The sequence below is a fragment of the Eptesicus fuscus genome, chromosome 8 (genome assembly GCF_027574615.1).
Source record: "Eptesicus fuscus isolate TK198812 chromosome 8, DD_ASM_mEF_20220401, whole genome shotgun sequence".
Taxonomy (NCBI): domain Eukaryota; kingdom Metazoa; phylum Chordata; class Mammalia; order Chiroptera; family Vespertilionidae; genus Eptesicus; species Eptesicus fuscus.
The window spans coordinates 89654491-89680315 of NC_072480.1; the positions used below are offsets into that span (position 1 = coordinate 89654491).

Genomic DNA, 25825 nt, shown 5'->3' on the forward strand with positions numbered 1-25825 from the left:
TTCATTTGTTTTGATAACACTGTAAAGTCAATGAAGCATCATAATAATAATGATAGTAGCTTACACTTTTAGTGTTTATTCTGTGCCAAGCACTTCACTAAGCATGTTACAGGAGCTACGTCATTTAATAACCACATACAATTTATGATGTGTGTGATTTTACATCTATCTATCTAAGCTTAAAAAGGCAATTTTCAAATGATAAGCAGTATGGCCAAGAAAATAATGCAAAGATAGCCACCTTCAGATTTTGCATTCTTGGTTCTTCAAAGTTCTTTCTGACTATCCAGCAACAAAATTTAATACCATATTTTGCATAATCTGGAACCAGGAAGCACTGTTTGTTATCATTTATAAAAGAAACAGTATATGCTGGGTTGTGCTATTAAGTCACTGCAACTAAGACTCCAAGGGTATTTCTTCTACACTGAATGGATGGAATATGAACTCTTACCTGGTGATCATCAACACTTCATGTTGAAAGTGACTGCTATCATTTATAACTCACCGTGGTAGACTTGGGTTTGGTTCCAGAATTGGTCACTGGGGTGGCAGATGGTAGGTCAGTGGACTCGGTGTTAGAAGACAAATGTGTTGGTGTCTGATTTACTGAAATGGTATCTGCTCCACTCTCAGATCCTGACTCCAGGTCCTGTTAAGAAAATGCATTCATATGAAGGACATGCACATGTTCTCTTCATGCCTTTCTCCCTGCTACCAGCACCTTCCCACCTCTTCCTTCTAACACACACTGACACACCAAAGAGTTGTTGACAACTGACATTGAGTGTCACCCATAATCATGCATTATTATTATTTTTATAATCCTGCATTATTTTGTAACAACAATTGTACTTTTTCAAGGGCCTGATTTAAAAAAAAACCCACAACAAATATTGGAAAAAGAGGTAATAAACAACTTTGGTAATTTAACAGCTGATTGTGAAGGGGGCATACAAATGACTAGCAGGTACCTAAACAGATGCTCAACATCATTAATTATCAAGGAAATGCAAAATCAAAACCACAATGAGCTATCACCTCACCCATGTTAAAGTGGCTATTATCAAAAAGGCAAATGGTAACAAGTGTTGATGGGTCTTGGAGAAAAGGGAACCTTGTGTATTGTGGGTGGGAATGTCAATTGGTATAGCCACTATGGAAAGCAGTACGGAGGTTTCTAAAAAAATTAAAACTAGAACTTTAATATGATTCAGCAATTCTACTTCCAAAGAAAACAGTCACTATTTAAATAGATATTTACTTCCCTATGTTCATTGCAGCCTTATTCACAATAGCTAAGAAATGGACACCTAAGTGTCCACTGATAGATGAATGGATAAAAGAAGATATGATATATGCACATATATGTATACTAGAGACCTGATGCACAAAATTCGTGCATGGGTAGGGTCCCTAGGCCTGGCTGGCAATCAGGGCCAATCTGTGGGGCAATCGGGGTGGGGGTGGGGGACGCTGGCACATGCCTTGGCTGGCCTGGGGGCTGGGGGCAGCTCCTTCATTGAGCATCTGCTCCCTGGTGGTCAGTTTGCATCATAGCGACTGGTCATTCTGCTGTTGGGTTGATTTGCATATTAGGCTTTTATTATATAGGATATATGCACACATGAATATAATGGAATATTACATATATACAAGTATGTACAATAAAATATTACTTAGCCATAGAAAAGAAAATCCTGCCTCTTCTGAGAACATGATGGAACTTGAAAGCTTTAGGCCATGAAATAAGTCAGACAGAAGCACAAATACTGTATGGTATCACTTAAATGTGGAATCTAAAAAAAAAAGCCAAACTCATAGGACAGAGTAGAATGGTGATTGCCAGGGGCTGGGAAGGGTGGAAGGATAGGAAGATGTTGGTCAGTGGGTACATATTTCCAGTTGTAAGATGTATAAATTCTAGGGATCTAATATTCAGAATGGTGACTATCTATCTAATAAAAGAGTAATATGCAGATTGACCATCACTCCAACACACAATATGGCTGCCCCCATGTGGTCAAAGGTCCTGCCCCCATGTGGACACAAGATGGCCACCACAAGATGGCCAACAGGAGAGGGCAGTTGTGGGCAATCAGGCCAGTAGGAGAGGGCAGTTGGGAGGGACCAGGCCTGCAAGGGAGGGCAGTTGGGGGCAATCAAGCCTGCAGGGGAGGGAAGTTAGGGGTGACCAGGCCAGCAGAGGAGAGAAGTTGGGGGGGACTGGGCCTGCAGGGAAGGGCAGTTGGGTGGGACCCAGGCCTGCAGGGGAGAGCAGTTGGGGGGGACCAGGCCTGCAGGGAAGGGCAGTTAGGGGTGACCAGGCCTAAAGGGGAGGGCAGTTAGGGGCAAACATGCTGGCAGGGGAGCAGTTAGGCATCAATCAGGCTGGCAGGGGAGTGATTAGGGGGTGATCAGGCTGGAGGCAGAAGTGGTTAGGGGCAATCAGGAAGGCAGGCAGGCGAGCAGTTGGGAGCCAGCAGTCCTGGATTGTGAGAGGGATGTCTGACTGCCCGTTTAGGCCCGATTCCAGTGGGATTGGGCCTAAACGGGCAGTCAGACATCCCTCGAGGGGTCCCAGATTGGAGAGGGTGCAGGCTGGCCTGAGGGATACTCCCCTCCCCCACCCCGTGCACGAATTTCATGCACCGGGCCTCTAGCAGTTAATAATACTGTATTATATACTTGAAAGTTGCTAAGAGAGTAGATTTTAAATGTTCTCAACACACACACACACACACACACACACACACACACACACACACAGAGTTATAATTATATGAGATGATGGCTATGTTAACTAACCTTATTGTGGTAATAATTTTGTAATATATGTGTATCAATTTATCATGTTGTTCACCCTAAGTGTACACAATATTATATGCCAGTTATATCTCAATAAAGCTGCAAAAAAGAAAAGAAAAAAAGTGGGATGCAAGAAGTAAGAAAGACATATACAGCAATAATGAATACACAAAGGAATCTACATTCTTTAAGTGTGTGTGTAAAACATAACCCTAACCAAATTTCTTATGCCATGAGCAATTTTAGATCAGTGATAATCTATTTTTGTTGTTTTGTGTTTTTTTTGCATGGAAAAGACAACACTTTACCATAAGAGAAATATGATTAATTAAAATTTAAAATTGAGTCAACATTAAATGAATAGTCACAAACAGCAGGTAATTTATAAACTTCAAATGCATAGTTATAAGTAGCTGGTTATTTATAAGCCATTTACATTCGACCTTCATGTACATCAGAAATCTTTTGCATTAATTTTACCTTCTTGTTTATGAATTGATTAGATAAATAACAGGGTAACTTTATATCTTTCTAACAATACAATAATTCTGAAGTTTAACAATTCTTTAAAAATTTCCCATTTATGTGTTTGACCTTTTAAAGACAATACTTTACAGCTATTTTCTGTTTCAATTTCACTAACTCTATGTAGAAGCTAAGTTATTATTACTTGATAGATGATGAAGCCAAGGCTTAAGACAAGTAACTTGACCAAATTCACAGTCTGTGTCAGCGCTGGCATTAAAACTCAGATCTGTTTGACCCCAACTTGTTAGGCTCTATCAAGAGAGCTCCTTTAAGTCTTTACCGCTACCCTTAATTTAATATATATTTTTCACCTTGAAGACTTTCTTAAAGATTCCAGCCTATATTATTCTTTATATATTTTATTATAAGTAGAACTCGCTCCAGCATTTTCTCATAAGGAATCTCAGTCTGAGCTCACTGTTTCATTGCAAGTCTTGTCCTCCCTGCTAAACTGTTAAGTTCACAGTGCAGTACGAGGGTGCGGCAGAGGGAGTTTCTCTGAATCTGGGACAGTGCTTCTTGCTGGACAATCAAGGTCATAATCATTCTGTTATAATCCCTTTATTCCATGGCACAATTATCAAAAGTAATGGAAAGCGCCTGTGGAAAATATTTTGGCGATGAGAGAATTTTAAAATTAGCTTTAAATACCAAGGAACAGAAATAAAAAACAAGGGATGTCCTAAAAAAAACCCCATATTAGACCAAAAAGAAGTTTTGAGGGCTACAGGATAGATTTTATTCATTTTTAGCCAGCATCTGGTATGAGTGAGTACATGGGAGAAGGAAAGGGAATTAACAAACACCCAGTTGTACTTTCTGCCAGACCTGTGCAATACATCTTACATACGTCCTTTCATTGGCTCCTCCCAACAAGCCATTAGGTAGGAAACAATATCTCCTTTTTCACGTAAACGTGAAGGTAAAAAATTAAAGAATTTTCTTGTGTTCTCAGATATTTAGCTGTAGAGCTGGCCTTTGGACCCAGGCCTGCAGATCCCAACGTTCATAATGTTTCTACTATATTATTTTGCCTTTTCAATGTATCTGTTGAGCTGAACAGTTGGAAGTAGATCTTGATTTACAGAATGAGCCCTTATTAGGTAATGGTAGTGATATTCTATGACATAGTGCAGTAGTCGGCAAACCGCGGCTCGCGAGCCACATGCGGCTGGCCCCTTGAGTGTGGCTCTTCCACAAAATACCACGGCCTGGGCGAGTCTATTTTGAAGAAGTGGCATTAGAAGTTTAAGTTTAAAAAATTTGGCTCTCAAAAGAAATTTCAATCGTTGTACTTTTGATATTTGGCTCTGTTGACTAATGAATTTGCCGACCACTGACATAGTGCATATAATACAAAATCCAATTTATATTTTAAAAAGTGGTAGAAGATGTAGAGATAGGCAAATTACAAAATCAGCACCCACATTTGCTCCTGTTTTTCTTTATCTTTACTTTTCAACAAAGGAGCATCTCTAACAGGTAAGGTCTCTGTTATTCTCTGACATGAAGACAACAATATGGAGTTGCATTTAGCAGAAATATGGGCTGTGGGTTTTCTCCTACATACTTGGGGACTGAGGAAAGTTTAATGTAGAGGGAAAAGTGGAGAGATTAAAGAGATAGTGAGAGAGATGAACAATTCACACCAGACAATTTTAAAAGAGAAAATGTGTTCTATGCCTACATTAATAGCAAAGAAGTACTAAGGACCTCCTATTGAAAAATATGGTTATGTCTGGCTTTAAAAATGCTGATGAAAATGAGTATGATACTTCTATATACCCTTCATATGTAAACAATTTTAACATCCCTTCTTATTGGTCTTCAGATTACTTTCATTGTATTTTTACCAGGGATGGAATAATTGATGTGTGGGAAGACAGAGGAGATTTAGGGAAGACTTCACTGTAAAGAAAATATTTGAGATGAATCCTGAAGGATACGAAAAAATTATCCAAAAGGTTATAGGCAAAAATAAAAATGCCATTTCTACTAGCTTTCTGGTTGGAGTATTTAATTTCATATTCACTTTTAATTTTTTTTTTTTGTTCAAGCTATTAGATTTCCATTATAGTCAGCTAGAGCACAGTATGGTGTAGTGGTCACATGACATGGCTCTGGATTAAGACTGGCTGGGTTTGTATCCCATCTCTGATACATATAATTAGCAACTTCTCCATGCTTTTTACTCACTTGAAAAATGTTGTGAGAAATAATATGTTAATATATGTCAAAAACTTATAATAATATCTAGTATGTACTAAAATAATACTAAAGTTATTATTTTAATTTGTTTATTGACTTTGAAATATTCTGTCCCACAGTCAGAATGAGTCTTAAGTAACTACAGAATCAACTGTAGAACTACTGTATACTAATTAAAAGATATGATATAGAACAGTTCTGTTTTGAAAGGTGCTGAAACTTATGTATAGGATTGTCTGTCCCTTTGCTCTTAGGTAAATGCATAATTTCTTGACTTAATATGTTCATTATTGCATAATGAAAATAACAGATTAATGGAAAAGGAATGCATGGCTTAATTATAAATACATCTACCATCACATTTGCTGATTTCCAAGATATAAGCCATTTAATATGGAACTAATATTAAATATGCAAAGTGTATAGTCAGTCTAGAATCTGTGTCTTTCAAATTTTGAGTGTCAGAATCTCTGAGGAGTGTACATCTTATATAAAATTAATATACAGTAGAACAAAATTATCACCTCTGTCCTACTTATTGTATTTCAATGAGTTAGTTTTAGAGTATTTTCAAATTGATCTAAATTCTTTCTTGTAGTATTCTGGATGGGTCTCTCCACCCATTCACCCATCCATCCACCCATTCATCCATGCAGCAAATATTTATTAATCTTCTACATGCAATGTAAATTTGTAGGCACTGGAAATAAAATACTAAATAAGATAGACATAGCATTGCTAATTGTGTTTATAGCATATTGTTGAACACTGATAATTAGGGAAACAACCATATGAAGAGGATTTAATCACTTAGGAAGCATAATTTACTAGAATTAACCTCTTTCTGTCTAACTAATAATAACCATTTTCTTTTGAATCACACACTTCTCTTATGACTCCGCATGAAACAGAAGTATTTGAGTGAGTTTTATGGAACATGTTTAGGGTCGCACGTGGGTAGATGCTGCCATCAAAGATGTTTCATTTGTAAGAGGGACTGCATTAGGTAAAGTGGTAACATGCTCATGGGAACAGAAGTGGAAAGTGGAAGGCTCACAGGAACGTGCCGCCGCAGGTTGGTTGGTGTGCTGGATGTAGAGGAGCTGGTGCTGAGAGCGTTCTCAATGTCCTGGTCAAGTTGGTCCAGTTTCATAATTAGCAGCACCATGGAGTCAAGCCGCGCCCTATCTCGATCTTCTTTTATTTCCTGAGGAACAGAACATGTTGTTATGAATCTAAAAGGCCATTTCTTGGAAAGAATAAGAAGTGCCCTGTTCTTCAATGTGACAAAAAGGACACTGAATAATAGGCAGTCTTCTACTTAAGGGGAAAGAGAAGTTCTGTTCTGTACCATCAATAGGCTCTTCATTGGGAAGATACTAACCAACTGCCAAGAAAGCATTTGACATGAATATTAAATACATACCCTTTGGATCAAGGCACAATGAAAAGGAAGTACAACATCAATGAGCACTGATACATATGTACGACTTTCCAATTAATTATTCCTAGGAAAAGTTATACTACTCTTGTCCAGGACAAATCAACTGTAACATACTAATAAATTATTTGTGGTTAGACATTTAAGGAGACACATAAGAGAATATTTTTGGAAGAATACTTCTGAATATAGTAAAAAATGGGAACCAAATCAAATGAGGCAGGTTTTCAGTTTGTGCATAGAACAAGTATTTTTTTTTTTTTTTTTTGCATGGAGCCATTTTCCTAGTGTTGCTTCAAGCTTTTATTGTCAATATTTCTTAGTAATCTTCTTTCCTGCTCACAAACTTTTGAAAAAAGCCCACACAATCGTATATATTTTTATAAATTATGTTGGTTACTCATTCTAAATTCTCTACAATATAGACATACATTAATGAAAACACTGTTGCTTATAGAAATAGCCAAAGCTTCTTATTTACTATATAGAGTTATTTGGGCATGAATGTTTACTATTCTTGAATGTTCAAATCAAGTCAATTAATATTAGAAATCTTCCAAATTCCTTGTGTGTTGTGTAAGGTATCAGGGTTGGGTAGAGTATTGGGGGGAAAAAAAGATCAGGAAAAGCATAGTAAGATTCTATTGAGGGATGCAATGGACTCAGAGAGAACGCTTTTGAGGGAAATTATCATTTGTGACTCATGTTGCCATCTTCTCATCTGTCTGGGATATTTACCTAGGTGAAATCAGCTTTGAAAGGAACACCAGTGGCAACCTCAAAGGGAAATATATCACAACAGAAGCCTAAAGGGTGTGGGTATAAGGGAACAGGTTGGAGCCTTTGCTTAGGTGATGGCATTACTAGTGGGATGGCTGAGTTGACTATCTTAATCAGATCTTTTAGTTTGTTTTTGACATTTTTCTTTTAATCTTCCTACATTCCCAAGCCACCATTAGGAAGAACCACCAAAGAATAAGGACTAGGGAAATTTCATGGATTAATCTAATTCTATAGGGGTCTGTGTACCTTAAACAACTAGAGCCGATTGTTTATGTTATGAAGAATTATCTTTAAGATGTCAAAGAATTGATTTCCTAGATTAAGTTGGTTAAAGAATCATTAATTAAGTTAATATATAGATAAGTTATTTGGGCAAGCTAAACTTGTGCTTCGTTAACAGATTCATGTCAAAGTGAAAGAGCTAGTACTCTTTCCACAAAGACATTAATTTTGAGAATAAATTAAGAATATTCAGTTTAATTTTCTTCTTGATAATCCAGAAAATGGAAAACTCTGACTGAATAGAAGACTCAAAGTCCCCTTAATTATTCCTCCGATGTGTTTGCTTGTATAATTCCTTTCCTTTTAAACCAAAGTTGTTTGACAAGATATTGTTCTTTGCATCTCTGTAGTCACAGTTTTTGTGTGATTGTCTGTTGCTTCCCAGTTGTAACATCTTCAAGCACAAAAGTTACATTTTTCTACCTGGCAGACATAGAGTCCAATTATACATTGCCCATGCAAGAGGTTTTCAGGGATAAGAATAATGAAGTCAATAGTAGTCAGTGAAATAACACCTCCTAAAGCCTTAGAGAATATATTTTGATATTTTTCCAGCTACTAAATTAATGTTGGATAAAACAGTATATCCTGTAGCGGTAGTCTCAGAAACAATTTGTTTTTTAATTAACTGGATGTTGAGATTGTGCCTTAAAAACACTTTCAAATCCATGGGCTGAACATCAAATTATTTGAAATGATTTGCCAAAAGAAATAAAACCAAACAGCTCTGGTCTACAGTATTTATTTAGAGAAATAGCCCATTGTTTTTCCCTTTCTTTCATGATGCTTCTCCTTAATCACCAGTCATTACATTCAGCCTGAAGTGTCAGGTACACAGGCCAGTATCACATGTTACATACACAGCCATAAAACTTCACAAAATAGAGTTGACTACAAATCAGATGCTTTGGATAAATATTATTGTTCTTGTTTTTAAAGCCCAAGTATTAATAGTTTTCAAGTTTCTAACCTTTCATACGTCCATGGCTGAACTCCAGTAAATAGCTTATGCCTGAAAACAGAGATGTGTCCTTGCAGATTTTGGCTACTACATTAACTTCTACAGTGGAACTTTCATTGCATGCTGTCATGCTCGTCCATGAAGAGAAACTAACTTCTTAAGAAGTGAAGCTGCCTATCAACAAACTTCTCAGTATTTCAGTAACTTAACCCCCTCCCCCCTTAAATAAAGGCCAAAATGCCAAATTCTCTTCTCTCCTATCTTTCTTCTCTCCTGCAGTCATAGCTGTTCTGGGCCAACAACTATTAAAGAGATACAATATTCATCAGTGAATAACAAGTATAAAATCACTGCTTTCCTGAATATTATAGTCAACCATGAGAAGATGACAATGAAAATTAACATGTTCGCAAACAAGACAAATATATGAAGAAAATAAAAAGAGTAACGAGATACGCAGTAACTTGGGGGGTAGTGTTTCACTTTGTATAGTGTGGTCCAAAAGAGCTTTCTGAGGATGTAGAGAAGAGACAGAGATGGAGAGGGAAATGAAGAGAGAGAGAGAGAGAGAGAGAGAGAGAGAGAGAGAGAGAGAGAGAGAGAGACATTTAGGCATCGTGTATGTTTTCTTCAACTTCTGCAACCAGGTTCCCATTCCTTCCAAAAACTATATTTCAGAAGAACACCAATGACTATAAATCAATTGCAAAAAAACTTTAAAACATCTAGTCCAGGTCTTTACATCTTTACTTAACAATTATCCAAGACATGTTTATTGGCCATCTACTATGTGCTATATATCATTCTCTAGGGAGCAACCTATTTCATATTTATACAGTTATAATCTTTAGGAGTGTTACAAAGTCAAATTCTGCCTTCCCCTAACTCCCCAGGTCCTTCCTGCAGAACTAGATAGCATAAGCAGTATCTGTTCCCTGAAATAGCCTTTCAACTATTTGAAGAACTATGTTATGCCTACTTTTACCTTTTCTAGGTGGATCATCTTCAGTTCTTTTCATTATTTCACATATAACATGCTTCCAAATTTTCACTTGTTTTGTCAACTGTTCTCTGGATATGATAAAATTTTGTCAATGACCCAAGTAATGTTTGGTGCCCAGAGTTAACATATTACCGTATGTGTTCTCTGACCAAGGCAGAGGAGGCAAGTACCTCCCACCATGTTCTATACCCTTTTTAATGGAGCCTAAGATTAAGGGCCTGTTTAGAACACGGGCAGGGTATTCTTATTGGGATAGCCACAATCTGCTTTTTGAATGAAGAAACAGTATTTAGTGGACTGTGAACTGACCTTGAGCCAACGGTATGACCTATGCCTCCTTTTCCCAATATGTGCCTGCGTCCTGCTAAGAACAGAAACATTCTGTTGTCTCGAGAATGTAACCAGCTGTTTTCAAGGTACAGATAATACATGAAGCTACTGTGGGAAAAAAATCTCTTTCAGACACAAGTCAGTGGTTACTTAGTCAAATTAGGAGACAGACTTCTGTTCAAGTTGATTTGTTATCAAAACCTAATATGGCCAAGCCACATGGTGCTCATGGAGAAATTTGAAAGATGCTCCTTATTTCTTGCCAACAGCTATTGAGTCCATGGGCAGTGAAGCCACTTTGATCACCTGGTATCTGGGGGAGAGATATACAGGGCTTTTAAGGGGTCGTTCTCTCCAGGAAGCCTCTAAACAGGGGCCTATACTACCCTTCTTTCCTTGCATCTGGGGAAGAGAATTCCAACCCTCCTCTTTCTTCAGATGCTCTTCATTGAACAATACAGAACACAGCACAATTGGGGGGTGGTGAGGGGATACAAATGACCAGGTCTTTTACAGACTGGGCAGATATGAAGACCAGTGAAGGGGAGTGCCTCCCCCAGAGACGCACAGGCTCTGTTTTCCCAATCTAAGCATTTGGAAGAAAAGCAAAAAAATTCAGTAAAATACCCAGATGCTTCCAAAGAGTAGACATTTGGCTGAGCAAATAGAGCATTGCCTGAATGTTCTGCTTGTCAATGAGTGGTGGCATCAGAGACAGCCGTAATAAATTAAAGGCTGGGCTAGGAATAGAACTAAGACTTCCTGACTCATAATCCAAGGTTCTGGCTCCTACACTGTCTTTGATTCCATAGGCATCGTACTGGCTATTCTGGGCTGGTAATGCTCCCTGCTCCCCCCCGTAAAAGAAAGGGACCTTTTAGCAAAAGACTTGGCTCAACTTCCTTCTGAATTATTTGATCTGTAGCCAGCTGGACTAGTATGAAATCTCATATTAGTGTTATACATTTTATTTGACAATAAATTCCTCATTCTAGACTTTCCTTTCTTGAAATAATATCCTGCCTAAAGAACCAGAAGTTTATTTACTCTTTTTTTTTTTCTTCACAAGAAGTAAAGATTTTTCATTTGAATCGACAGTAAGCTAGAGTTAATGTAATTATCCTATGTCAGAATTTCTAGGCAAGCTAAACAAAGTCAGCCTTACTTTTTATTCTGGCACATTTCAAGCTGCAACTTATGTAGAATGGGAGGTAAGAAAACAAACCAGCAACTAGTTCCTATTTGTCAGATATAGTCTGTTCAACCACAAAACCTTTGTATATTATCTTTAATTAATAACACGTGCCACTATCATTTTAATATTAGCTGGTGAAGAGTGACAAGTAATATCCTCATCTGAAGTTGCTACAAGGAAGCTTTTAACTGAAATGGAAATGGTGGCCTTATATTGAATGTTTATGTTCACCCCCTACTTATCTCCTCCCATTTATAAGGCCTGGGAAGAAAACAGGTCACTCCTTTGCTTGATTTTTAAACTCCAACTAGACTTCAGATGGAGCATTTCTGAGCTGGGGCTTTTGTAAATTGCACACAGAGTCTCCTGAATAGTTCCAAAGGACGTTTTTGCAGCTGGTTCTAAAGAGTGCTCAGAAGAGGCAGGTGTGAACCAGGCAGAGAATTGTGTGGGCGGCGATTCCTCTGTCCAGGGAAATCTCCCTCCACTGGCTTCAAAGGCCCATTTTTGGGACTGGGATATAATTTGTACCTAAATAATTTGCTATGCATTCTGAAACCAGTTTTCCCTTTAAGTGCTAAAGGTGGAGATTGACATTCAGGGTTACTTAATACATTGACAGACACAAAGCAATAACTGAAAATCCCTGCAGTGGTTTTTAAAATTTTTGTTTGTTTGTTTGCAATTCTCAGTAGCTCTTTTTAAAAAAGACTTTATTGTTGAAAGTATTACATATGTCTCCGTTTCCCCCCATTGACTTCTTATAACCCATTCCCGCTCTCAATAGTTCTTTGCTTGGGTTCAGGTATTAAAGGAGACAGGACTTTTCCCTGGTTTGAAAACATAAGAAAAATATCTATTTAATATTAAAACTCCATAAAATGTTTTCAGGAATATAATGAGGTCTTTCCTTTGCAACAAACAAAGACATAAGTTTTACTATTTTTTCGATAAAAATGACTTAATTTAGAAAAACTGTCTCATATTGACTTGGCTTTGGTCAACTTATCTAGTTTTACCTCTCATCACTCTCCCTGATCTTGCCCCATGTTCCTCAAGTGTCAGCTATCCTGTGGACCACCACTCTATATCTCTTAATATTTGTCTGTAATTAGACTCACCTTTTTACAGTTAAGGATTCACTTTTAATATATAAATGCTGTATAGATCATCTTATGTCTTTCTGATGCATACCAAATTACAAAATTATCAAAATAACAAACCCTTCTACTACGTGATGTATTCTCCCATAAACCATACTATGTTTTGGAGAATGGTCTGCTAAAGAACTGAACTTCCTTTGGCTTCTCAAATATTCCATGTTCGCTCTCATTTCCATTTAGGATTGCCAATAAAAGTATAGCATGACCAATTAAATTAAAATTTTAGAAAAACAAAAATATTTAATTTTGGCATACGTACAAATATTGTATGGGGCCATATTGCCTGGGACATATTTATACAAAACCATTTGTTGTTGTTGTTGTTTATCTGAAATTCAAATGTAACTGGGAATTCTGAGCTTTTTTCGGAAAACTCTATTTTTGACCCAGGTAATAATACTTCTTTGGCTTAACACACTTCCCTGCCTCAGGCTGTCAGAGAAAACCCTTAGTTTTAAGTACAATGTCGCTCCAATAGAGAGGTCTTTGACAAGGTTGTTTCCTTGAATGAATAAACAGTAATTGCCGCTTAAGTTTAGTTACACAACTTCAATGAATGGAAATGTTCTTTTCTCAGTATCTTATTCAGTGTTATAATCCTAGGCAAATCTAAGACTTGTCATTTTGCTTTGTTTTTTAGTAACAAAATAAATGGTGAAAAATGCATGAGGCTGCTTTTGTGATCATTTTAGAATTGCAGATTTAAGTTGTTAATGTTTTGTATTAAATCTTCTGTGGATGAAGAAGTTTATAGTCAATTTTTATATATTTGTTCACTACTATTACATGAGGTAAGTCTGTGGCTTTTTTTGCTTTGTTTTGTTTGTTATCCTCATATGAGGACATTTTTTTCCCATTCCTTTTCAGAGAGAGTGGAAGTGAGGGAGGGAGGGATGGAGGGAAGGAGGGAAAGAGAGAGAGAGGAAGAGAGAGGGAGGGAGAGAGAGAGAGAGAGAGAGAGAGAGAGAGAGAGAGAGAGAGATGAAAGAGAAATATCAATTGGCTGCCTCCCCCTACTGGAGATTCAGCCCCAATCCTGGACTTTGTGCTGACTGTGAGTTGAACTGGAGACCTTTCAGTTCACTGGATGATGCTCAACAGCTGAGCCATGGGCCAGGGCATATAGCATGAAACTCTTTAGGTACCAAATAAGCACTATACATGCACACATAGCAAACTTCTGTATATCTACACTGAGTGGCCAGGTTATTATCATCTCTGAACGCATAATAATCTGGCCACTCAATATATATTAGAGGCCCGGTGCATGAATTCGTGCCTGGGTGGGGTCTGGCCAGCCTGGCCAGGGGGAGGGGACATGGGCGGTTGGATGGCCTGCCTGCTGGTCGAACTCCTGGTCGAGGGGACAATTTGCATATTAGCCTTTTATTATATAGGAATATACACTGAGTGGCCAGATTATTATGATTCAGAGATCATAATTATCTGGCCACTCAGTGTATATTTATATGCACATATACAGAAGCACAAAAGAAAGATCTGGAAGGATACCCATCCTTGTTTTTTTTTTTAAATATGAATAAAAATAAATGACTATTAAATTCCAGGATTATATAATTTATTTTTAACATAAATATTTCTTTTATTGATATTTTTTCAATGATTACTAATTTAAAAAAGAATAACTAGTACATAGTAGCTCTCTTATATTATTAAGCATTTCATGCACATATCGTCTCCTTAATCAATTTTTAAAGTTCACAGGAGAACAGATGGGGCCCCATACTTCTCTATAACCACTGAAGTACCTAGCATAGGAATGCACATAGTAGGACTCAACAGTATTTTTTGATTAAGTCACAATTAGTTACCTGCTAAGACCCAATTTTTAATGATCATTAAGATAATATTGCCAATCTCTAAAAGTCAACGTTTCTAGAGAAAAAAAGCAGGAATAGCTATAATGGGAACTTTTACTCTTTAATTGTAGAGAATTTTCAGAATCGCTGATTGGAAAATGTGTTGGCAGGAGAGTGATTCATTGTTTGTGTCCTTATGAGACTTACAACTCTAAAACATCTTTGTGGTATAACATTTCTAGGGAAAGGGATATTTGAAAAATAGCCTTTTGCTTCCAAAATCTTGAGGTTACTCATCCTCTAATTCCCTGAGATCATTAAGACCTGTTTGTTTGCCTTTCTCTTGTGCATAAGGAAACCAAACAATGCCTTCTTCTTTCCCAATATGGTAATAATTCAACCCAAATTTCTGCCTAGGGAATCTAGCACACTGAAAAAAGCATTTTCCTTATCTATATGCCTTGCTTGCTCTCCATAAAAACTATCCATATATATAAAAAGCCAGGGGCTGTTATGACCAAAACAAATGGGCGGACGACCAAACAGGCTGTGTGGGGCAACCAGGCTGGCAGGGGGTTAGTGAGGGACGACCAAATGACTGAACAGCAGGCTGCATGGGGCAACGAGGATGGTGAGTGGGGGGGGCATTTAGGGCCGACCAGGATGGCAGGGAGGGCAGTGAGGGGCGACCAGGCCGGCAGCGGGGGGCAGTTAGGGGAGACTTGGCCGGCAGCAGGGGCAGTTGGGGGTGACCAGGCCAGCAGGCAGATGTGGTTAGGGGTGATCAGGCTGGCAGGGGGGGCAGTTAGGGGCAATCAGGAGCCAGTGGTCCAGAATTGTGAGAGGGATGTCCGATTGGAGAGGGTGCAGGCTGAGCTGAGGGGATCCTCCCCACCCTGTGCATGAATTTCGTGCACCGGGCCTCTAGTGTAATCATAAAAGAGACCCAAAGGTTTATATGATTTTTAATTCAAATGGTCAAATTCAATAATATATGAGTCTCTTGTGGAGTTGATTTGCCCCGATTTCCTATGATGAGTAGTAATTCTTTGGCTTATCAATCATATAAACACAAATAAGTACAAGTAAAAATGTGACCAATAAGGCTTATGAGTTAGAGAGCTTACGTGAATAATATTAAATGGCATTTTAAAATGGGATTCAGGTTTTCTTAAAATATTATGGTTTGAAGTAGATATCTACACTAATAAAAGAGAAATATGCAAATTGACCATACCTCCATGATGCCCACCAGCCAATCAGGAGTGAGTATGCAAACTAACCCAACAAATATGGCGGGTTAATTTGCATATGCAGGCACGGAGCGGTTGGGGGTGGGGCGGCTGCTTGTGCACACACCGGCGCCAAGCGGCCTGCATCCCGGGGAAAGGTGTCCTTGGGACCCAGGCCGCTCTGAGCCTGTAGGCCTGCGTGTAGGCCTGGAGCAGCTGGGGTCCCCAGAACAACCCCGGCCACTCTGGGACTATGTGCGCAGGCGTGGAGCAGCTGGGGGTGGGGCAGAAACGGGACCCAGGCACTCCCAGCCGGTGCATGCACAAGCGGCTGGGGGTGGGGTGGGAACGTTCCCTGCAGTGAGTGAGCAGAGAGCAGGGCCCTGCTTGCCCCTGGCCCTGGCAGCACGGGGAAAGCAGTCCCCTGCAGTGAGCGAGCAGACAGCAGGGCCCTGCTTGCCCCTGGCCCTGGCAGCACGGGGAAAGCAGTCCCCTGCAGTGAGCGAGCAGACAGCAGGGCCCTGCTTGCCCCTGGCCCTGGCAGCTATGGGCAAGCAGGCCCCCACAGAGAGCAGACACCAGGGCCTGTGGTGGCGTCGAGCAGGCAGGTCCGCAGAGAGCAGAGAACCATGGGGAGCAGACCTAAGCCATCAGTAGGACATCCCCTGAGAGCTCCCAGATTGGAGAGGGTGCAGATTGGGCTGAGGGACCCCACCCCCCCACCCCCTGGGCATGAATTTCATGCACCGGGCCCCTAGTGTATATACACTGAGTGGCCAGATTATTATGATCTCTGAACGTATAATAATTTGGCCACTCAGTATATATATTTTAGAGGCCCGGTGCATGAATTCGTGCATGGGTGGGGTCCGGCTAGCCTGGCCAGGGGGAGGGGACATGGGCGGTTGGCTGGCCTGCTTGCTGGTAGAACTCCTGGTCGAGGGGACAATTTGCATATTAGCCTTTTATTATATAGGATATACACTGAGTGGCCAGATTATTATGCATTCAGAGATCATAATAATCTAGCCACTCAGTGTGTGTGTGTGTGTGTGTGTGTGTGTGTGTGTGTATACATATATAATGAGGGTTGAACCAATAATTAAAATAACTTTCTGTGTTTTCAAAAGGTGGGGCTTAGGACAATACAGTATCATTCCTCTCAGAAGCCCAAGGTGGATGAAACAGTACTCAGTGATAAAATTCTATTTTCATGGTAAAATAATGAAACAGACCAAAAACTAGTAACTTGGAGCTGGAAAGGACTTTAAGTATCATGCAGTTTTGTTTTTTTCCCCTAATACAGATTTGTCTAAGATTAGTAAAATCAAGAAACAATTGGCATTCTAGATTTTGACTGATGGAGAAGGTAGCTGGAGAGAAGGTTAAAATATACCCTGGAAAACTACACATGATAACTGCATACATTAGTTCACAGATGGGTATTTTGGCTACTGTAAGGTTCTTCTTTTTGAATGTTTAAGTTACTCTTGGCCCATTAGCAAATTGGCCAATTTAACTTTCTTTAGTCCTGGTTTTTGGGAAGAGGCTATATAAACTACGTTTCCCCCCGCCCCCATATTTATTGAACTACATATAGATAACACTGTGTTGTGTAGAAGAGATCAAACAAATCCTCTCTTCTTTCAAGAATTTTATATAACATTTAGTAGACTGACATGCAAACAGCTAAAAGCAAATGGAATGAGTTTGTGTTTAGTTTTAGAACAAAATTCTATTAAAGAAAGCAAACAAATAAACCCAAACAAAACTAAACAGAACAACAATTTAAAAAAAAAAAAGGAAAAAAAGAGATTCTATTCAGGTGAAATGGGGTAAGATTCATAGAGAAGACAAACCGAGTTAGTAAGACTAGGAAGACGGAAGGCATGAAAGTGCAAGGTGTGCTGGGATATAAACGGACATAAAGCATGTTAAAAATAGGTTTGCATTCTGATTGAGTTGAGGGGTGGTGTGAGCCTAGCTCTGGCTGAAGTGTTGTGCAAAGCACAATGAAAGATATACACTGAACACACCTAAAGATTTGTTGTATTAAATTGAACTGTATTGGTTTGCCTTGTCCCCTGAGCTTACCATGAATGTTATCTTTCCACTTTTTCGCTTCACCCACCAACCCCCCTTTTCCAGATCTTATGCTATTTTTACAAGGAAAATAATTATGTCTTTGCAAAATATATCGAAAGTGGAAAAAGAAAATGCACTCTTTTTGTCCTCTTCGCAGTCCCTATTCCTGGGCAGGGTCACTTCTGTATGGGGTCTCTGGTGATGCAATATTTCCTCTGTCTCAAGGTGAACCTAGATTTTCCATTTAAGTGACTTGCGAAAGTCGAGATGTTCTAGAAGCCGATGAGGAGGGTCCTCTGCTGGGTCAATAAGATTTCACCTCACTGTTCTTTGTGGCTAACGGTTGAATCCTAATATAACACATCCATGATGATATATTTTTACACATATCAAGTTGCAAGACACTCTTGAAGCATTCTGGGACTATTTAATCAGAAATGGTATTTCCATGCAATTTCTGCTTTGGTGTGTGTCATTACTCAATGTAATGAAATTCTATTCAAATTTTATTCAACAACAGATGTTTGCTGATGACAAAAAGCCAAATACATGAAAAAGCATGGATCTTTCAGTAAACCTGTCACCATTATTGATAAAATAATTGGAAGGACATGCTCTTCTACTGAAGTTAAAGGAAGGACTGGATGGTTTTATTCTAAATGTCTCCTTGTGGATTGAGAGTGTTGATCCATTACAGACTTAGAAAGTCCAACCAAGGGGAAAATAGGAATTATGATTTTTTTATTTTTAAGATTCTGTTATTTGTTCATCAAAATATAACCCCAATGTAAATTTTACTATAACTAAGATAATAGGAAGTAAATAAATGACTCTAAGAAATGTTTTTATTCCATTTATAAGATTTTTAAGGTGATAGTTCCTTATGTTATTGAAAATAGCAATAGTTCCATCAGACAGTTTCTATGAACTATGGAAGTTAGAACAGAATAAAATTACTTATTGTCCTACCTGGAAAAACTTAACATTAATGGTTTAAAAAGTCAGCTCTCTATTATTTGCCTTAAGATATTTTTTGTTCTCTTGGTCAGAAATTAGCTACTTGATCGAACTGACCTGCTGTGAGCAAGTATTTATAACAAGCAACTTGTGCATTTACTAACATAATGGCCGATGCATACTGAGTATAAATGGCCATAAATATAATACATATGCATTCATTGCTAAATTTTGTGAGGGAGTGAGATGTGAGAAGTCCATTTACTCTCTCACATCCCATGTCTAAGAATATTGTTGAAAAGCCCTCTAAGATTTTAGGACACGCTCCTCCTTCGGAGTTTCTAGAACACAACGTGCCGCAGAAGAACAGGCCTTGGGAAGAAAGGGTCATTATCTCCAAGGGAAACATGCGAGCGCCCCAGATGCGCGAATCAAGCTGCTGTTTCCCACAAACTCCCCGGCTCCTCTTGAGCACAGGAAGGGGAAGAAAAACCCTCTAAAAAATTAACCACATGTTAGTATTGAAACGCTGCCAGGAACACAGACAGCCCTAGAGGGTTTGTTTCAAATCAATGTTGACGGAGCCGTGTGGTGGGTCAAGAGAATGGCACATCTTGCTCTCCGAGTTCACAGGACGGAGTATTTTCATTCAGCCAAAGAGGAAAACTCAGGAAACAAACAAACAGCGGTGGGAAGGATAGCAGCAGCACGAATAGTCTGACATTTTTAGATTAATGTACAGTAGACAGTGATTCACTCTCTCAATCATGCTCTCATTTAATGGAAACCCTGGGAGGCAGAGGGGTTGTGCATGGGCAGAAGGGGACATGGGGAATGACGAATCCTCCTGGTGAATAAAACTTTTGCATTTTGCTGAAATTTTTGAATCATTGGGTCACAATCATTATTGTACCATTTTGTAGCAAAATGTCACATTACCATGGCCAAACTGACTGTAGTTGAATGTACATAAAGCAAAAACATCCTACAGTCCCCTAAAAACTATTTCTCCCCCTTTTTTGAATAGACCAATTTGATTGTGTACAAATAGAGTAAATGTCCATGCTTAATATTCCTAGTAACTGTTAAGTAACAGTCAATTTTCAATAAAGAATTTATAGCTATTATGTAAATAAGCATTTAACATTAACTGTCAAGCAGTAGACATTCAACAAAACTACTTCTCCCTTATTTTCTGAGTCTCAATAGCTTTTTTTCAATTATATGTTGCTATCTAGATGTGCAGGTTTTTTATTAGCATCAACCGCAGTGGTAATTGCATACCAGTTTTTTTTAGGTATCTGAATACTTACTTCTATATCATAATAAATACTTTCTTTTTATATCTCAAATAAAATTCTTCTGACACACTCTCTATATTCAAATGAACCTCAATCTCAGTCTCTTTGCCTGCTTTTTTCTCACTCTGTGCCATCTTTATTTTGAGGATCATAGAACTTAAAGCTTGAAGGAGAAAATGGGACCAATCAGAGTATCTTTCTCTTTAAACAGATAGGACAGTGGAGGCCTGGGAGACACTTCTTATCAAGGACAAGATAGGTCTAAGAATCAGTCCTTTCTCCTCTGAGACTGTCCCACTGTTTTTCTATGTACTTAGTATCTTACAGGGACTCCTGGACTAACATTGACTGAGTCTGTATATTTCTTTCCTTCTCTTTAAAAACTGCCTACATCTGCCTGTCACTCTAGGATTTCCTTCAATTCTTCCTGCAGTTACTTACATTGAGGCCCTATTGTCAGGTTTCTTGTAGTATCATAGGTGTTCCTTAGATTTGTCCAGTCTTAGCCTATACATGTCACGTTTAAGTATTCATTCCCCTGACTTTTGTCTGATGCAGATGTGACCCAAACTTTCATTTGTACTTTAGGACTTCTTGCTGTTTGCTTTGATTCCACACTGCTATTCTTTTATGACTGTGCAAATGCGGTGAGTAGCTCCCAACTCCTCTCCTTGTCCACCCGGTTAAATGCCTCCCTTTATAGATAAGGTCCTAGGTATCCTGCTGCTTCCCCAAACTTTGGACCCCCCCATCAAGGTTTTTTTCGCAGCTCTTGGCCAGTTTCTGGCCCTTAGGGCCCTGTCCCAACACTGTTCTGTTCTGTCTTATCCTTGAGGGGTCCCACACAAGGACAACAGGCTCGGCTCCGAGGATCACTGTAGTCTCCACCCATTTCTCCTTTCTTCAAACGTGCATCGCCATTCTCCTGAATGCAACGTAATTCCACACCTAATACTATAGAACTGGATTTTCTTAACATCTGTAAAGGTTGAACAAATCATTCTTGATATGTTTCTGTCTCTGTTAGCTTGACATCTATGCTACTCTTCAGCTCAGAATTCACCCCTTTTCCTACTTCATGTGGAAATACCATACTCATTCTCTAGGGCCCAATTTATTAGTCATCCTCTCTATGACGCCTTTCTTATTTCCTCTTCTCCCAGAATTAAGCAATTCTTTCCCACTGCCCTCATAGGCCCCGTTCTCTTAGTCATTTTTGTCTATTTTCTTAAAAAAATTTGTGAGATTCTTGGGGTCAGAAATAAATCTGACCTTTAAATCAACCTTTAAATTATATGCCTTTCTCTTGAGCGTTGTACAATTTCTGCTCTTGTTACAATGAAACTCAATTTAGGAATAATGTCTTCTTATGCTTTTGCCCTCTCAAAGCACCTAATAAATGTTAAGTACATGGTGATCATGAGATATACTGACTGCTTGATAATCTGGCTAGAAATCCAGTAGCAGAGTTTCCAGTTTGGTCACAGAGAGAAAAAAACCCATATGCAAATGACTTTTGGGAACAAGCAAATATGATTAAAATTTGCTCAGGAAGGAAAGATATTTAGTTTTTCTTGTTAGTTTTTTCATTTCAGCCATTTCTAGGTCTTTATGTGTGCGTGAGCTGGTGTGGAAAAATAAGGTGGCGAAAGAGAATAGGAATGACAGATGCAAACACATTCATTGGGTCCAGGGAAATCACAGGATGAGAAAACACATCATTGGCAAGAGATGCTATGTGTTCTACTTTACTCATAAATTTTTTCTCAAGTGCACACGTGGCCTTACTTTAACATTCTTCTAATTGGTATTTGAGGATTTAACAGGGATTTTTTTTTAAATTTGAGATGTTAATAAGCTTGATTTGAGAAAAATGAATAATCAAATAAATTTGTGAAATTCTGTTTCCTATGCGATTTACTTTCCAATAATTCTTTACTGAAACATTATAATGTCTACTTTCATATTGAAAGCTTTGAGAACTCATGAAGTAAATAAAGTTATATAGCTTTATTTAACTAAACATTTTTCATTCATAGCTGAGCATGAAACCCTTTTATCTACTTGTTTGTTTTTCTATTAGTTTGAGGAATGCTGAGCAACTTACTCCAGGGTGACTTGAGTTCAGAAGAGAAGTACACCCCAGGAGATTGTGGGATGCCTTCTCTCCATCTGTTATGTGTCTGAGAGGTAAGAAATAAGTTATCCAAGGCGAATTTCCTACAGGGTGGCCTTCCGAGTGGAAATGACCCTTGAAGAGCTCTCCGGATACTGGTCGTAGCCAACGGCTGAAGGAAATCAATTTTAATAAAGCAGTGCTCCTCAAACTTAAAACAAATATATATATATATATATACATATATATATATATATACATATATATATATATATACATATATATATATATATATATATATATATATATATATATATATACGTATATATATATATATTTATTGATTTCAGAGAGAAAGGGAGAGGGAGAGAAAAAAACATCAATGATGAAAGAGAATCATTGATCGGCTACCTCCTGCATGCCCCACACTGGGGATGGAGCCCACAACCCGGGCATATGCCTGACCGGGAATCCAATCTTGAGCTTCTTGTTCATAGGTTGATGGTCAACCATGGAGCCATGTCAGCTGGGCAGTGCTTCTCAAACTTTAATCACATGCAAATAACTTGGAGATCTTGTTCCAATGCAGATACTGATTTAGTAGGTCGGGAATGGGGTCTGAGGTTTAGAATTTCTAATAAACTCTATGGTGATACTGATGATGTTGGCCTTGAGAAATTCTGTTAAGTTGCAGGGTAGTGGAATGCTGACAAAATGGACAAAACCACTGAGCCATCATGGACCCCTGCCCCGTTATTATTCATGGGAAAGGTTGGTGCTTCCTATGCAAGGCATGCTGGAAAGAACAGGGCTGGAGGCCAAGGTTCTGCAATGCCATGTGGTTGTTCGGGCCCAGTTCTGTCTTTCTCAGGATCTGATCTCTGTTCCAGCTCGATCACAGCCTATCATACTTGAATGACGGGTGGTGGTGGAACTGCTTGCCTGCTCCCAGTCCTATCTGTGTTTTCCCCAGTGTTTGCCATTCTGGAAAGTCAATGAGTTCTACCTGATCATATGCTCCTGTTTATTGGATAGTCTTTTAGTAAAAATTTTCTGAATGAAAGGAGAATTGTGAAGTTTAAGAAATTAGGAAATAGGTCAGGAGAAAACTACCCATATTGTTCTTCAAAAGGTCCTCCATACAATGCTCCTAAGCCATCAATCTACACTCCTTTTCTCCTTTCCCTCATCCCAGAGCCGCTAGGCTCATTTAGTATGGTCTCTTCCTTAGTCTACTCATATGCCATGCTAAGTTCCTCCTTCATGCAAGGGCACAGGCTGTCCACCCATATATTTCCTTTCTTTATAATTCTTACTCAAATTTGAACCTAACACAAGTTCTGCCTTCTTTATAAAACCTTTCCTGATCACCCCAAAGCACATACTACAATACAACCTGTATTTACTATTTGTTTCTTATTCCATTTCCAATATTCTTGTCTCATAGTTACACTTTAGGTTCTGAGGGCAGGGGACATATCTTATTACTATTAGGTAAATTAATTTTTTTTTTTTTTTTTTGCTTCTGAAGGCTTTTCCATTTTCTGGTTTCATGTTTGTGGGCAGCAAAAAAACACTTCTCTGAGGACTTAGCTGATTTTTGAAATACAAACATTGGACTAATTTGTGGTTTTAAAATTTCTTAAAGACATAGAATCATTTCTTCAAAGAATGTATTACACAGTAAACCAGTATATGGAGGAGGTCAGAGTAGACTCTGGTAGGGCTGCAGGGTTACTTTGATCAATAGTTCTTAAATTAGAGAATGCACAGAAGTTACCTGGGGAGTTAATTGGAAATTCAAGTTCCCCTCTTTCCTACAACTGTGATTCTGGTCCAATAGGCTTATCTGAACATTTAGATGTGACTGTGATGCAGATGCAGTGGAGAGAAGGGGGTCATCTGATTGTTAGTCTCCTAAGAGAAGATACAGAAATAAAAATATCTGGGTAGATAAAATATAATGGCTTCCCACAATACTCACTATAGAAAATGAGTCCAAAGAAATAATTATATATATTTTTTTACCATATCTCCAAAATTCATAGGTAACATTTTATCATAGTTACTAGAGGCCTGGTGCATAAAATTTGTGGTGTGGGGGGGAAATCATTCCTCAGCCCAGCCTGCACCCTCTTGAAATTTGGGACCCCTTAGGGGATGTCTGACTGCCGGTTTAGGTCCAATCCTGCAGGGATCCCAGCAGAAGATTGGGCCTAAACCAGCAGTCGGGCATCCCTCTTGCAATCTGGAACCACTGGCCTCTAATTGCTTGCCTGTCTTCCTGATCGCTACTAACCACTCGCCAGCCTGCCTGATTGCCCCTAACTGCCTCTGCCTGCCTGATCACCCCTAACCACATCTGCCTGCCTGATCACCCCTAACCACTTCTGCCTGCCTGATTGCCCCTAACCATTCTGCATGCCTGATTGCCCCTAACCGCCTCTGCCTGCCTGATCACCCCTAACCAGTCTGCCTGCCTCCCTGATCACCCCTAACTGCTTGCCTGTCTATCTGATCACCCCTAACTGCTCGCTGGGGGGCTGCCAGCCGGGTTGAGGGGCCATGGTCATTCTGGTCTCTGGTCATTCTGCCGTTTTGGTCACTGGGCTTTTATTATATAGGATTTTATTTGTCTATTTAAAGTTAGTAGTTTTCCATCTCTCTATCAAATTTTCTAGTCAAAAATAACAAAATGGAGGTCAATGGGGGAAAAGAAGACATATGTAATACTTTAAACAATAAAAGAATTTAAAAAAATAACAAAATATCTATTTATTGGAAAGTGTTCTTAGGATGATATTTCATGAAAATGACAGAGCAGATTTAACTTGAGATCTATCATCACATAATTTCAACAGGATACTAAATTTGACCAAATAAATCTATTTTCATACAGATTATTATTATTATTTAAATTAATAACTATTTTTTATTTTTTATTATTTTTTTATTAATCCTCATCCAAGGATATTTTTTACCACTGATTTTCAGAGAGAGTGGAAGGGAGGGAAAGGGGAAGTGAAGGAAGAAGAGACAGAGAGAGAGAAGCATCAGTGTGAGAGAGACTCATTGATTGGTTTCCTGCCATACCCCAATCTGGGGGTAGGGATCTATTGAACCTGAAATACAGGTGTATGCCCTTGACCAGCAACCAAACCTGAGACCTAGGGTGCAGGGCCAGTGCTCTAACAACTGAGTCATACTGGCCAGGGCCACACAAATTAATTTAATCAACTGAACAGTACTATGTTAAAAATGAGACCTGACTAACTATAGTCAGCTTCATAGCAGGTATTTATTGCATTTCTTTGGCTATAATCAAATGCTTATAGGAGATACAAAAAAAAAAAAAAAGGTGTACATTGGAACTGTGATCTAGTTTGGAATCAAAACACACCCAAGAAAAATTAGTGTGAACAATTATAAAACAATATATCACCGATCACTAAATAATATAATACATCCTATATGCACTCATGCTAATAGGAAAGTTAGAATTCTCATTTTGACTCTACAGTTTTATAACTCCTATACACACAAGTTTATTGGATTAGAATCTCAGTTGTAGGGGAGAGGGGCTCTTGCATTTCCAATTAACTTCCCAGGTAA

The 25825-nt window shown here is 38.7% G+C and overlaps 1 protein-coding gene across 1 annotated transcript in view; it reads right to left on the reverse strand.

The window, feature by feature from the left end:
- LOC129149980 (rho GTPase-activating protein 7-like) overlaps positions 1–25825 on the reverse strand; it is a 303990-nt gene that overhangs the window by 206486 nt on the left and 71679 nt on the right. Inside the window, exons 3-4 of the mRNA XM_054719937.1 lie at positions 6602–6751; positions 509–652 (exon numbers count right to left, since the gene is read on the reverse strand). Of these exons, the coding sequence (XP_054575912.1) occupies positions 509–652; positions 6602–6751 (294 nt within the window). The remainder of the gene's footprint in view (positions 1–508; positions 653–6601; positions 6752–25825) is intronic.